Below are 14,823 nucleotides of genomic sequence, written 5' to 3'. Positions count from 1 at the left end.
ATCAACTTTATTTATAGAGCACATTTAAAATTTACCACAGGGGTAGCCAAAGTGCTGTACAATGAGCAGGTTAAAAGATAAAACGAGTACCGAGCAAACACAACACAACACAAACAGAACACGATAAAAAATAATAATAATTAAAATAGAATTAATAAAAACATAAAAACAGGATCACAGCAGGTGTATTATGGGGCGCCATTGCAGGATGGATATCACTCAGTGTTAAAAGCCATGGAATAAAAGTATGTTTTTAAGAGAGATTTAAAAACAGGAAGAGAGGAGGCTTGTCTAACACTCAGAGGTAGGTCGTTCCAGAGCTTGGGAGCAGCAACGGCGAAAGCTCTGTCACCTCTAAGCTTCAGCCTTGTGTCAGGGACCGTCAACAGCAGCTGATCGGCTGATCTTAAGGATCGGGTGGGGCAGTAAGGCTGAAGGAGGTCGGAGAGATAGGTTGGCGCGAGGTTGTTTAGACATTTAAAAACAAATAAAAGGAGTTTAAAATGTATTCGGTAACGCACAGGGAGCCAGTGAAGGGACGCTAAAATAGGGGTGATGTGCTCACGTCTGCGGGTCTGTGTTAGCAGACGAGCAGCAGAGTTCTGCACGAGCTGCAGGCGGGCGAGGGAGGCCTGGCTAATGCCAACATACAGGGCATTACAATAATCAAGACGAGTCGAGATAAAAGCGTGGATTAATTTCTCAAGATCATGTCTTGATAGAAGCGGTTTCACTTTCGCTATTTGGCGTAATTGATAAAAGCTTTTTTGAACGACGCTGCTGATTTGTTTTTCGAATTTAAAATCTGAGTCAAACTTTACCCCCAGGTTTGTGACAGAGTCGCTGAGATACTAACATAATAGTGTGAGAGTCCAGTCCATAGTGGATCTAACATAGCAGTGTGAGAGTCCAGTCCATAGTGGATCTAACATAATATTGTAAGAAACCAGTCCATAGTGGATCTAACATAATAGTGTGAGAGTCCAGTTCATATTGGATCTAACATAATAGTGTGAGAGTCCAGTCCATAGTGGATCTAACATAATAGTGTGAGAGTCCAGTCCATAGTGGATCTAACATAATAGTGTGAGAGTCCAGTCCATAGTGGATCTAAAATAATAGTGTGAGAGTCCAGTCCATAGTGGATCTAATATAATAGTGTGAGAGTCCAGTACATAGTGGAACTAGCATAATAGTGTGAGAGTCCAGTCCATAGTGGATCTAACATAATAGTGTGAGAGTCCAGTCCATCATGGGGCCAGCAGGAGATCTTGAGTGGAGACAGGTCAGCAGCGCAGAGACGTCCCCAACTGATGCACAGATGAGTGGTCCACCCTGGGTCCCGACTTTGGACAGCTAGTACAACATCTGTGGTCACCTATTCTGTGCAGAACAGAAAAGAAACGACAGATCAACTGGTCTAAAAGGGGGGTCTATTTAAAGGCTAGAGTATACAAATGAGTTTCAAGATGGGACTTAAATGCTTCTACTGAGGTAGAATCTCTAACTGTTACCGGGAGGGCATTCCAGAGTACTGGAGCCCGAATAGAAAACGCTCTATAGCCCGGAGACTTTTTTTGGGCTCTGGGAATCACTAATAAGCCGGAGTTCTTTGAACGCAGATTTCTTGCCGGGACATATGGTACAATACAATCAGCAAGATAGGATGGAGCTAGACCGTGTAGTATTTTATACGTAAGTAGTAAAACCTTAAAGTCACATCTTAAGTGCACGGGAAGCCAGTGCAGGTGAGTCAGAATCTTTCGGCACTTTACAATGTGCTTCGATTCCGATTCTTGGGGTGACGATTTGACACGATTACTGTAATACGGCAGGGCTCGGATTTAACCACGACAACCGCGGCATTTTCCGCGACCGCCCTTGTCATTTGCTGTAATGCCCTAAAAATTTACTAACATGCCGTGACTGTCCTTGACTTTTTACTTGTTAATGGACTAGGGATGTAACGATAAACGGTATAATGATAGACAACGGTAAAATTGTAGACGTTTAGTAACACCGTTTAAATGTTTAATTACCGAAAAGCCGTCATTTATTAATGCATTTTAGGCAACACTGCTTACTTCCTGAATACTGAAGCGTCTGCGGATGAGCACTAGAGCCGTTCAGCTAGGGAAACATGGTGACTACATGGACTTTGCTTTGAAATTGTTCCCTCCGAGCTAACGGATCTGATCGCTTCGTTTCATTTCAATGGTGTGCGATTAAGAGCGCAATGCTGTTAGAGGAGAACAATATTTAATGTTGCAGTTTCAATTTTGAACGTGCAGCTGGCATCCTTCCGTCAGCTGCTGGGACTGAGAGTTAGCATGCAGCAGGCAATGTGTCGGGAACGTTGCCACAACTTGTTTATAAAGTCTGTAGTTTGTTTACTGAGATACCCACTCGTCCTTTAATTTAACTGCTAACTTAGTGTTCCAATAACAACATTACTAGCTCAAATGTTTTGTCGTTTCATCGAATTGATCGCTGGCTGAGTTGTCTGGGAGACACAAAGATTGTGTGTCAGACGTGAGGTGTCACTCCTGTTTATTTTTGTTGGCCAAACTGTTGCACTAAAGTACATGGTTGTTGTTGAAGAACAAAGCTTGTTTATTTGACTTTATCTTTATTAGCCAAACTGCTTTGTGTTTTATATTGATATCATAAAGTAAACACCATGGTTTTTTTTACATTACTTGTTTTTTTCATTCCACAAAGTAATTACTTTAAAAAAATATTCATGTGACATAGCATTTTAATGTTAATGTTTTATGGTGTATAGTTAATCCTATACGACATATTTCTGCTCAAACTCTCAATGGATCTGTCCTGATACAACATGTACACACATTAGTACATGTACATAACACATCAGTGTGTAAAGGATATCACCACATGGGCTCAGGAACACTTCAGAAAACCACTGTCAGTAACTACAGTTCATCGCTACATCTGTAAGTGCAACTTAAAAGTCTTACTATGCAAAGCGAAAGCCATTTATCAACAACACCCAGAAACGCCGCCGGCTTCGCTGGGCCCGAGCTCATCTAAGATGGACTGTTGTGGATGTTTTTGTTTGCTTTTTTTGTTCGCTATTCTGTTAGCTTCCTGTGCTATCGGCACGCTGGTGCTCTTTTGTTTGTATCCCGCATGATTTATGGACAATAATTAATTTCCTTACCTGCACCTTGCCTCCGGAGTTCCGTCTGCATCCTGGGAGAACGATGCGACCCCGCCGTGACAACACGGCAATTCTTGTAAAAAAAATGTCACTCGTATCTTGCTTTTGAGTATATTTTAATGGAATAAAAATTATTTTGATTAATAGTTGGGAAGGAGTAGGACAAACCAACAGTAATATTTATAATTTTTAACCAATTTGTTGGGTCCAACGTTTCTCATTGTTGTCCCATTGGGTTGAGTTTTTCCTTGCCCTGATGTGGGATCTGGGCCGTTATGGCTTGTGCAGCCCTTTGAGACACTCATGATTCAGGGCTATATAAGTAAATATTGATTGATTGAAATACATTGAACCCAATAGTTGGGTTATGAATCAACCAACATTGAGTTAGCATAACTCAACTTTTGGTATAAATAATTTGACCCAATAGTTTGGTTGGAAATAACCCAACAGTAAGTTATCACAACTCAACTTTTTGGTTAAATAATTCCACGCAAAAGTTGGGTTGAAAAAATTAACCCAAAATGTTGAGTTAAAATACCAGCAGCTAGGTTAAAATTGGGTTAATTTTTTAACCCAACATTTTTTTAGTGTGAAGAACTGTGTGTCTATAAATAATAATGATATTAATAATAACAATGCACTGGAAACTGTGGGAATCAAATAAGCCTCCTTCAGATCATTATGACAAGTTTGTGTGTGCGTGTGTGTGCGTGTGTGTGCGTGTGTGTGTGTGTGTGTGTGTGTGTGTGTGTGTGTGTGTGTGTGTGAGGAGGATAGGGCTGGAGGCATGTTGGTGTGGGTGTGTGGGGGTTAAGTCTGCTTCTGATCCGCGGCTAAAAAGACTGTTTGTTTTACAGCTGACGAGAGCTCGCTTTAATCTGGCGCTTAGCATCCTCATCTTCATCCTCCCCTTCATCTTAATCGTATCACTCTCTCAGCAGCAACCCCACCCCCACCAATCCCCCCAAGTCTCCTTCCCTTGCATCCTTCCATCATCGTCATCTTACTGCCTTATTCCGTAGCGTTAAAGCTGCATTAAATGACCGTACACCTTATTGCCGAGTGTGTGTGTGTGTGTGTGTGTGTGTGTGTGTGTGTGTGTGTGTGTGTGTGTGTGTGTGTGTGTGTGTGTGTGTGTGTGTGTGGGACAATTGTGAGAATGGAAGAGGATGATTCTAGTACAGCAGATAAGGGTCACGCTGCATGTCTTAAGGGTCAAATCCCGTTAGTGTAAGAAGGATGGAGACTTGAGACGCTACTGTCTTTCTACCAATTCTGTGTGTGTGTGTGTTCTTGTTTTTCTTGCCTTCTTGAGACATCAACAAGGAAAAGTACCTTCCATATGAGGACCGGTGAACAAGTTAGGACATAAATCATGGTCCCAATACAGAAAGCCATTGCATCTAATAGAAAATGTCTCATTTGCACCCATGGTGGTGAAATCTATCAACATTAGGGTGGTCCCAAAAAGGAGGGATTCTTCAAATTGACTGCGTGTCTGTTTTAAAAGTCAACATATGAAATAACAAGTGTGTGTACAAATTTAAGGGGCTCCCGTTCTGGCCAACATATGTAATAACACGTGTGTGTAAGAAATTGAAACCACCCCCTTTGGCTAAAATTAATTTAAAACTTTTTTTTTTTAAATATGTATTTAGAGACATACTGTAATAACTTGAAGTAAATAATGAAGATTAAAAAACAATTACAAACAAAAAATTAACTAAAAGCTTACCTTTTTTATATTTGCATGGTTTGTACATATTATTCATGTTGTAAATACAAATCTTTATGTATTTAGAAAAGGTGGTCCTAAAGAGGAAGACATGTTTCGGAGGTCTCAAGAAGGTAAGAAATACAAGAATGTGTGTATGTGTGTGTGTGTGTGTGTGTGTGTGTGTGTGTGTGTGTGTGTGTGTGTTCTTGGAATTCTACCCTTCTTGAGACATCAACAAGGAAAAGTATATTCCATATGAGGAGCGGTGAACAAGTTAGGACATAAATCATGGTCCCTATAATTAAACACCATTGCATCTAATAGAGAATGTCTCATTTGCACCCCTGGTGGTGAAATCTATCCAAATTAGGGTGGTCCCAAAAAGGAGGAATTTTTCAAATTGAGTGTGTTGGTTTTAAAAGAGCTCCTCCTCTGGTCAACATATGAAATAACAAGTGTGTAAGAAATTGAAACACGCCCCCTTTGGCCAAAATGTATTAAAAAAATATATATAGAGAGAGAGACAGACATACTGTAATAACTTGAAGTAAATAATGAAGATTAAAAACCAATTACAAACAAAAAATTCAAGAACATTTTTTTACTAAAAGCTTTACTGTTTTTATTTTTGCATGGTTTGTATGTATTATTAATGTTGTAAATACAAATTTAGGTAGGCATTTTTCGGAGGTCTCAAGAAGGTAAGAAATACAAGAATGTGTGTGTGTGTGTGTGTGTGTGTGTGTGTGTGTGCGCGCGTGCGTGTGTTTGATGTCACCCAATAGAGAAGATGGCTGGCCGTGGTCAAACTTTGAACAAAAATTTTAAAAATAAAAGAAACAAATAGCATGGCTGTTCTGTGTTGTGCTAGTTTGCGCAATCAGCCGCGTGCGCTCTGGCGAGAACGAGTACACCAATGAACACAAAAAAACAATTTTGTAATTAATTTGTGTGTCTTACTCATGACCGATGTATATATTGAATGGCATTTTCATTATTTACGTCCGATATCTTTGTTGTTAATGTGTCTGTTTGTTAGTTAGTTTATCTCAAAAAGGTATGGGCAGATTTTACTTAAACGTTCAGAAAAAGTCCCAAATGGGAAATGGAACAAGTGATCCGGATCACCATCAGAACTTTTTTACTATTTGTAGGCCACAGCAGGGGGTCTGTGCTCTCTGAGTGCTTTTCTAGTGTAGATATTTATTTATTTTCACAGCCAATTTACTAAACACTATTTATATTTAACTTAAAAAAAATAGATGTATCTATTAAACAACAATTTTTCCCCTTCCCCTTTTCAATTTAACAACAGTTTAGTAGATTACATTTTCAGTCATTTAAAAATGTGTTTATTTCACAGCCAATTTTTTTGTGTATTTGTTGTGTCGTTATTCTTATTTCAGAATCAGTTTTAATGCCCAAGTATGTTTTCTGAAATGTATATACTGCATGTATATTTTTTTTCAAATGAATAATGAATGTGTTATTTAACAACCATTCTTTGTTTTTTTTTTTAATTTTATTTTAATGACCAGTTAATTAAATTACATTTCCATTCATTTAAACTTGATTTTAACAGGCAATTTATTTATGTATTTATTGTATCGCTATTATTGGCAGGAACTGCCGGTGACAAAGATGCAGAGATGGCAGGCGTAGCGCAGGAAAACATGACTTTAATGTCAAAATGCAGGGATAACAGGAACCAGGAGACAGGAAACAGGCAACAGGATACAATCATCAAGCCCTCACTGGAGGGTAAGGCAGGCATACATAGTAGCCTGATAGGCTATTGCAACCAGGTGTGCCAGGCTGCCAATCAGGGACACGAGCGCTCAGGGAGACATGCAGGAAATGGAACCAAAATAAGAGCGCTGACAGGAAATAACCACAAACACAGAGGAAAACCCAAACCTAACTAAACTGTCAGTGACAAGCGTGACAATTCTATTTCCTCACATTATCGCTACTCTATTTCTTGACATTATTCATACTATATATATATATTAAACTTATTTTTAAATCAGTTCATGTAAATTGTATTACTTTTTTAACAACCCATTTGTTTGTTTCTTTTGTCCTTACAATTTAAAGACCAGTTTATTAAATAATTGCATTAATTTAAAAATGTATTTATTTCGCAACCAATTTATTGTATCGCCATTTTTATTTTGTGATATTTATATACCGTAATATATATATATATATATATATATATATATATATATATATATATATATATATATATATATATATATATATATATATGTTGAATATTCAATAACATGGCAAATTCTTGCATCCAGCACACCTTACAATAGTGGTAATAAAAGATGCAACCTATGCTTGAAAGAGAAACTGTTTATTATTTACCGTCCAGACCTGTCATCCCTCAACAAGCGCAGCGAAATTGTAACAACATGCCGCCATAGACGGAAACACCTCCTAGGTAACACATGAGCCAATCACCACGCCCCTAGGCCAGCCTGTACCCACCCACTCTGTGCCCTATATAAACCATGGTATGTGAATGCTCCCATTAAAATCTCCTGATGATTGAGGGTACCCCCCCTCATGAAACAGGCCTGTAGAGATGAAATAGTCTTGTGATTTTTTTCCCACACATACATATATATATATATATATATATATATATATATATATATATATATATATATATATATATATATATATATATATACACATATATTTTATATATATATATATATATATATATATATATATATATGTGTGTGTGTATATGTGTGTGTGTATATAGGTCAGGAAAAAACACAAGAGGCTATATCAGCCCTACAAACCTGTTTCGCAGGGAAAACCAATATCATCCCTACAAGCCTGTTTCGCAGGGAAAACCTGCGAAACAGGCTTGTTAGGTCAGGTTATATATGTTAGGTCAGGAAAAACACAAGAGGCTATGTCATCCCTACAAGCCTGTTTCGCAGGGAAAACCATGATATAGGTTTTCCCTATATCATGGTTTTCCCTGTGAAACAGGTTTGTAGGGATGATATAACCTCTATCATCCCTACCAGCCTGTTTCGCAGGGAAAACCATAATACAGGTTTTCCCTATATCATGGTTTTCTCTGCGAAACAGGCTTGTAGGGATGATATAGCCTCTTGAGTTTTTTCCTGACCTATCCTATATAACCTGACCTAACAAGCCCTGCGAAACAGGCTTGTAGGGATGAAAGAGACTATATCATCCCTACAATCCTGTTTCGCAGGGAAAACATGATATAGGTTTTCCCTGCGAAACAGGCTTGTAGGGATGATATAGCCTCATGTGTTTTTTCCTGACCTAACATATTCCGCTCTACCCCGGTATTGAGCACTGTATATTGGATAAACCACAGAAACCTCATATATATATATATATATATATATATATATATATATATGTATGTATGTATGTATGTATGTATGTATGTATACCTTTTTTAGTTAATGAATGTGTTGTTTATTTAACAACCTTTTGTTAAATGTATTAGTCCGGTTTATAGAATAATTTCTTTATTTAAAACATTTCTTTATTTCACAGCCAATGTATTCATGTTTTGTATCACTGTTTTTATTTCCTGACATTTATATACTGTTGAAAATCATTAATGTATTATTTATTTGTAATAATTGAAAATATATATTATTTATGTTTATTGACATATTTATTCTGTCAGTTTTAAAATGTTGGCATATTTAATGCCTTATATGATTCTTTCATGATCCATCATTACGTGAATTTCTTTGCATCGTCAGCGCCAGGATCATGTTTTGGTTTTGACCTCGTCTGCCTCACTGGGACTGGTGAGGTGGGGTTGAGGTGGGGCGGGTGGTGGTGTGGGGGTGGCTCCACGAGGAGATCTTTGAAGATTGTCTGCTTCTGTCCTTCAGTCCTTTCCCCCACTTTAAGCGGACCATCTCTTCATCCTCATCATTGTCCTCCTCCATCGTCATCCTCCGCTGCTCCTCCCAAGGTAACTTTGAATGATTTCACGTTGTCCATTGTTACTCTTTTCATTTATTCCTTCTAAAGTGTTTCCTATTTGTCTCCTTTGCAGGTTGACCCTGCAGTGTCTGTAAGAAAGTAAGATCTATAACTTATTTACTCTTTTGATTTTGTTTTTTATTGAATAGACAAGTCTGTATTTCATTTTTGTTTCTTGGAGGTGTGTCATTCGAGTGTGTCTCAATTAAACCGTTTCTTTTTGATTGTGCTAGAATAGTGTAGAATACTACCAATAACGTATTTATTTCTTCAACGTGAGCACAGTTCCGACTGGAGGATTGTTTTAGATTATGCAACACAGTCAGTCAGTAATCTGTTCCGAAAAGTCCAACTAAAACTGAATCTCATGAAAAATGAAGCAAATTTTCCATAAGAAATAATTTTAATGAATCCCAAAATAGATATAAACGCATAGCACATTTTATACAGAATGAATATTGTTTTATACGCAGAAAACTATGTGGGATACATAAAAAAAGATGCATGTACAGTATAAAAGCACATTTAAGTTAAAAGTTAAAGTACCAATGATTGTCACACACACACTAGGTGTGGTGAAATTTGTCCTCTGCATTTGACCCATCCCCTTGATCACCCCCTGGGAGGTGAGGGGAGCAGTGAGCAGCAGCGGTGGCCACGCCCGGGAATCATTTTTGGTGATTTAACCCCCCAATTCCAACCCTTGATGCTGAGTGCCAAGCAGGGGTCCCAATGGGTCCCATTTTTATAGTCTTTGGTATGACTCGGCCGGGGTTTGAACTCACAACCTACCGATCTCAGGGCGGACACTCTAACCACTAGGCCACTTAGTAAGCCACTCACCTTTAAATGTAATGAATCCTAAAGTACAAATGAATGCAAAACAGATTTTATACACAATAGTTAAAGTTTTATACGCAGAATTTTTTTTAATACAAACCCTGTTTCCATATGAGTTGGGAAATTGTGTTAGATGTAAATATAAACGGAATACAATGATTTGCAAATCATTTTCAACCCATATTCAGTTGAATATGCTACAAAGACAACATATTTGATGTTCAAACTCATAAACATTATTTTTTTTGCAAATAATCATTAACTTTAGAATTTGAAGCCAGCAACACGTGACAAAGAAGTTGGGAAAGGTGGCAATATATACTGATAAAGTTGAGGAATGCTCATCAAACACTTATTTGGAACATCCCACAGGTGAACAGGCACATTGGGAACAGGTGGGTGCCATGATTGGGTATAAAAGTAGATTCCATGAAATGCTCAGTCATTCACAAACAAGGATGGGGCGAGGGTCACCACTTTGTCAACAAATGCGTGAGCAAATTGTTGAACAGTTTAAGAAAAACCTTTCTCAACCAGCTATTGCAAGGAATTTAGGGATTTCACCATCTACGGTCCGTAATATCATCAAAGGGTTCAGAGAATCTGGAGAAATCACTGCATGTAAGCAGCTAAGCCCGTGACCTTAGATCCCTCAGGCTGTACTGCATCAACAAGCGACATCAGTGTGTAAAGGATATCACCACATGGGCTCAGGAACACTTCAGAAACCCACTGTCAGTAACTACAGTAGGTCGCTACATCTGTAAGTGCAAGTTAAAACTCTCCTATGCGAGGCAAAAACCGTTTATCAACAACACCCAGAAACGCCGTCGACTTCGCTGGGCCTGAGCTCATCTAAGATGGACTCATACAAAGTGGAAAAGTGTTTTGTGGTCTAACGAGTCCACATTTCAAATTGTTTTTGGAAACTGTGGACGTCGTGTCCTCCGGACCAAAGAGGAAAAGAACCATCCGGATTGTTATAGGCGCAAAGTTGAAAACCAGCATCCGTGATGGTATGGGGGTGTATTAGTGCCCAAGACATGGGTAACTTACACATCTGTGAAGGCGCCATTAATGCTGAAAGGTACATACAGGTTTTGGAGCAACACATGTTGCCATCCAAGCAACGTTACCATGGACGCCCCTGCTTATTTCAGCAAGACAATGCCAAGCCACGTGTTACATCAACGTGGCTTCATAGTAAAAGAGTGCGGGGTACTAGACTGGCCTGCCTGTAGTCCAGACCTGTCTCCCATTGAAAATGTGTGGCGCATTATGAAGCCTAAAATACCACAACGGAGACCCCCGGACTGTTGAACAACTTAAGCTGTACATCAAGCAAGAATGGGAAAGAATTCCACCTGAGAAGCTTAAAAAATGTGTCTCCTCAGTTCCCAAACGTTTACTGAGTGTTGTTAAAAGGAAAGGCCATGTAACACAGTGGTGAACATGCCCTTTCCCAACTACTTTGGCACGTGTTGCAGCCATGAAATTCTAAGTTAATTATTTGCAAAAAAAAATAAAGAGTATGAGTTTGAACTTCAAATATCTTGTCTTTGTAGTGCATTCAATTGAATATGGGTTGAAAAGGTTTTTTAAATCATTGTATTCCGTTTATATTTACATCTCACACAATTTCCCAACTCATATGGAAATGGGGTTTGTAGTTGATTTATGCATTATTTCATGTAAAAACTTTTTTTTAAATCACATTCAAAGTCAGTTTATCTTGTCAGCATCTTTCTCTATGTATTGTATGTTTCTCCTCCATGCAGATGCAGTGCGGCTCCTCAGTCGGACATTTTTCATCGCCTTACTGGACCAGGAGTGAGTGTGTGTGTGTACATGTTCAAAACACTCAGCTTTATGAATAATGTTTGGATTGGTTTTAAACTTCCTTTCTATATTGTTTACCACATTGTAAAATTATGTGTAAACATGATCAGCTTTATTTCGCTCTACATGCACTTTAAAATGTTATTTAGCTTTACATGCACTTTAAAATGTTATTTAGCTCTACATGCACTTTAAAATGTTATTTAGCTTTACATGCATTTTAAAATGTTATTTAGCTTTACATGCACTTTAAAATGTTATTTAGCTCTACATGCACTTTAAAATGTTATTTAGCTCTACATGCACTTTAACATGTTATTTAGCTCTACATGCACTTTAAAATGTTATTTAGCTTTACATGCACTTTAAAATGTTATTTAGCTCTACATGCACTTTAAAATGTTATTTAGCTCTACATGTACTTTAACATGTTATTTAGCTCTACGTGCACTTTAAAAGGTTATTTAGCTTTACATGCACTTTAAAATGTTATTTAGCTTTACATGCATTTTAAAATGTTTTTTAGCTCTACATGCACTTTAAAATGTTATTTAGCTTTACATGCACTTTAAAATGTTATTTAGCTTTACATGCACTTTAACATGTTATTTAGCTCTACATGCCCTTTAAAACCGGACTGTCTGATTGTGGCAGTCCGCTCCCTGTATGCTCAGTGCCTGAGCTTGGTCCGCATTGCCGGCAGTAAGTCGGACACGTTTCCAGTGAGGGTTGGACTCCGCCAAGGCTGCCCTTTGTCACCGATTCTGTTCATAACTTTTATGGACAGAATTTTTAGGCGCAGTCAAGGCGTTGAGGGGATCTGGTTTGGTGGCTGCAGGATTAGGTCTCTGCTTTTTGCAGATGATGTGGTCCTGATGGCTTCATCTGGCCAGGATCTTCAGCTCTCGCTGGATCGGTTCGCAGCCGAGTGTGAAGCGACTGGGATGAGAATCAGCACCTCCAAGTCCGAGTCCATGGTTCTCGCCCGGAAAAGGGTGGAGTGCCATCTCCGGGTTGGGGAGGAGATTTTGCCCCAAGTGGAGGAGTTCAAATACCTCGGAGTCTTGTTCACGAGTGAGGGAAGAGTGGATCGTGAGATCGACAGGCGGATCGGCGCGGCGTCTTCAGTAATGCGGACGCTGTATCGATCCGTTGTGGTGAAGAAGGAGCTGAGCCGGAAGGCAAAGCTCTCAATTTACCGGTCGATCTACGTTCCCATCCTCACCTATGGTCATGAGCTTTGGGTTATGACCGAAAGGACAAGATCACGGGTACAAGCGGCCGAAATGAGTTTCCTCCGCCGGGTGGCGGGGCTCTCCCTTAGAGATAGGGTGAGAAGCTCTGTCATCCGGGAGGAACTCAAAGTAAAGCCGCTGCTCCTCCACATCGAGAGGAGCCAGATGAGGTGGTTCGGGCATCTGGTCAGGATGCCACCCGATCGCCTCCCTCGGGAGGTGTTTAGGGCACGTCCGACCGGTAGGAGGCCACGGGGAAGACCCAGGACACGTTGGGAAGACTATGTCTCCCGGCTGGCCTGGGAACGCCTCGGGGTCCCACAGGAAGAGCTGGACGAAGTGGCTGGGGAGAGGGAAGTCTGGGCTTCCCTGCTTAGGCTGCTGCCCCCGCGACCCGACCTCGGATAAGCGGAAGAAGATGGATGGATGGATGGATGCCCTTTAAAATGTTATTTAGCCCTACATGCACTTTAAAATGTTATTTAGCTCTACATGCACTTTAAACTGTTATTTTGCTTTACATGCATTTTAAAATGTTGTTTAGCTCTACATGCACTTTAAAATGTTATTTTGCTCTATATGCACTTTATTATTGTGAGGTTTTGTATTAGTGTTCCTAAAAATAGATATACCGGCCCCCAGACACATGTTTTCCTCTAAATTTGGCTCCCCGAGTCAAAATAAATGGTAAATGGGTTATACTTGTATAGCGCTTTTCTACCTTCAAGGTACTCAAAGCGCTTTGACATTATTTCCACATTCACCCATTCACACACACATTCACACACCCATGGCGGGAGCTGCCAAGCAAGGCGCTAACCACGACCCATCAGGAGCAAGGGTGAAGTGTCTTGCCCAAGGACACAACGGACGTGACGAGGTTGGTAGAAGGTGGGGATCAAACCAGGAACCCTCAGGTTGCTGGTACGGCCACTGTCCCAACCGCACCACGCCGTCCGTCAACACAAAAACGATAACATCAACAAAGCTCACCTTTGTGCATTCACGCCCAGCATAAAGTGTTTGGTGGACAAAATGAGACAAATGGAGTGGCATAAAACACGTCTTTCTGTGGCAGTGTCGTGAGAAAGTTGTACTAGTAAACAAACTGTTGAGTCACAGTCGACGTGCACAATGGTGAGTTCAAGGGCCGCTGAATTTAGTAGGACAAAACGGCACCCGCCAAATACTCTCATCAGTGAAGCATAAACACGAACATATTAAACAGTGGGCTTTCTAACAATTAGGAAGGTTTGTGTCGTGTTTGTCCTCCTACAGAAACCATATTACTAGAGATGTCCGATAATGGCTTTTTTGCCGATATTCCGATATTGTCCAACTCTTAATTACCGATTCCGATATCAACTGATACCAATATATACAGTCGTGGAATTTTGTTGTGATGCCCCGCTGGATGCATTAAACAATGTAACTAGGTTTTCCAAAATAAATCAACTCCAGTTATGGAAAAAAATGCCAACATGGCACTGCCATATTTATTATTGAAGTCACAAAGTGCATTATTTTGTTTTAACATGCCTCAAAACAGCAGCTTGGAAGTTGGGACATGTTCTCTCTGAGAGAGCATGAGGAGGTTGAGGTGGGTGGGATGGGGGTGGGGTTGAGGTGTGGGGGGGGGGGGGGTAGAGGTAGCGGGGGGGGGGGGGGTATATTGTTGCGTCCCGGAAGAGTTAGTGCTGCAAGGGTTTCTGGGTATTTGTTCTGTTGTGTTACGGTGCGGACGTTCTCCCGAAATGTGTTTGTCATTCTTGTTTGGTGTGGATTCACAGTGTGGCGCATATTTGTAACAGTGTTAAAGTGGTTTATACGGCCACCCTCAGTGTGACCTGTTTGGCTGTTGACCAAGTATGCCTTGCATTCACTTGTGTGTGTGAAAAGCCGTAGATATTATGTGATTGGGCCGGCACGCAAAGGCAGTGCCTTTAAGGTTTATTGGCGCTCTGTACTTCTCCCTACGTCCGTGTACACAGCTGCGT

At 40.0% G+C, this 14,823-nt stretch overlaps 1 protein-coding gene across 1 annotated transcript in view; it reads left to right on the top strand.

Moving 5' to 3' along the window:
• Nucleotides 1-14,823, top strand: part of LOC133619004 (uncharacterized) — a 34,093-nt gene that overhangs the window by 12,044 nt on the left and 7,226 nt on the right. The window contains exons 3-5 of the mRNA XM_061979869.2: nucleotides 8,819-8,901; nucleotides 8,986-9,011; nucleotides 11,531-11,592. Of these exons, the coding sequence (XP_061835853.1) occupies nucleotides 8,819-8,901; nucleotides 8,986-9,011; nucleotides 11,531-11,592 (171 nt within the window). The remainder of the gene's footprint in view (nucleotides 1-8,818; nucleotides 8,902-8,985; nucleotides 9,012-11,530; nucleotides 11,593-14,823) is intronic.

Source organism: Nerophis lumbriciformis, linkage group LG19 (assembly GCF_033978685.3).
Source record: "Nerophis lumbriciformis linkage group LG19, RoL_Nlum_v2.1, whole genome shotgun sequence".
Lineage (NCBI taxonomy): Eukaryota > Metazoa > Chordata > Actinopteri > Syngnathiformes > Syngnathidae > Nerophis > Nerophis lumbriciformis.
This window is presented reverse-complemented; position numbering and strand designations above follow the sequence as displayed.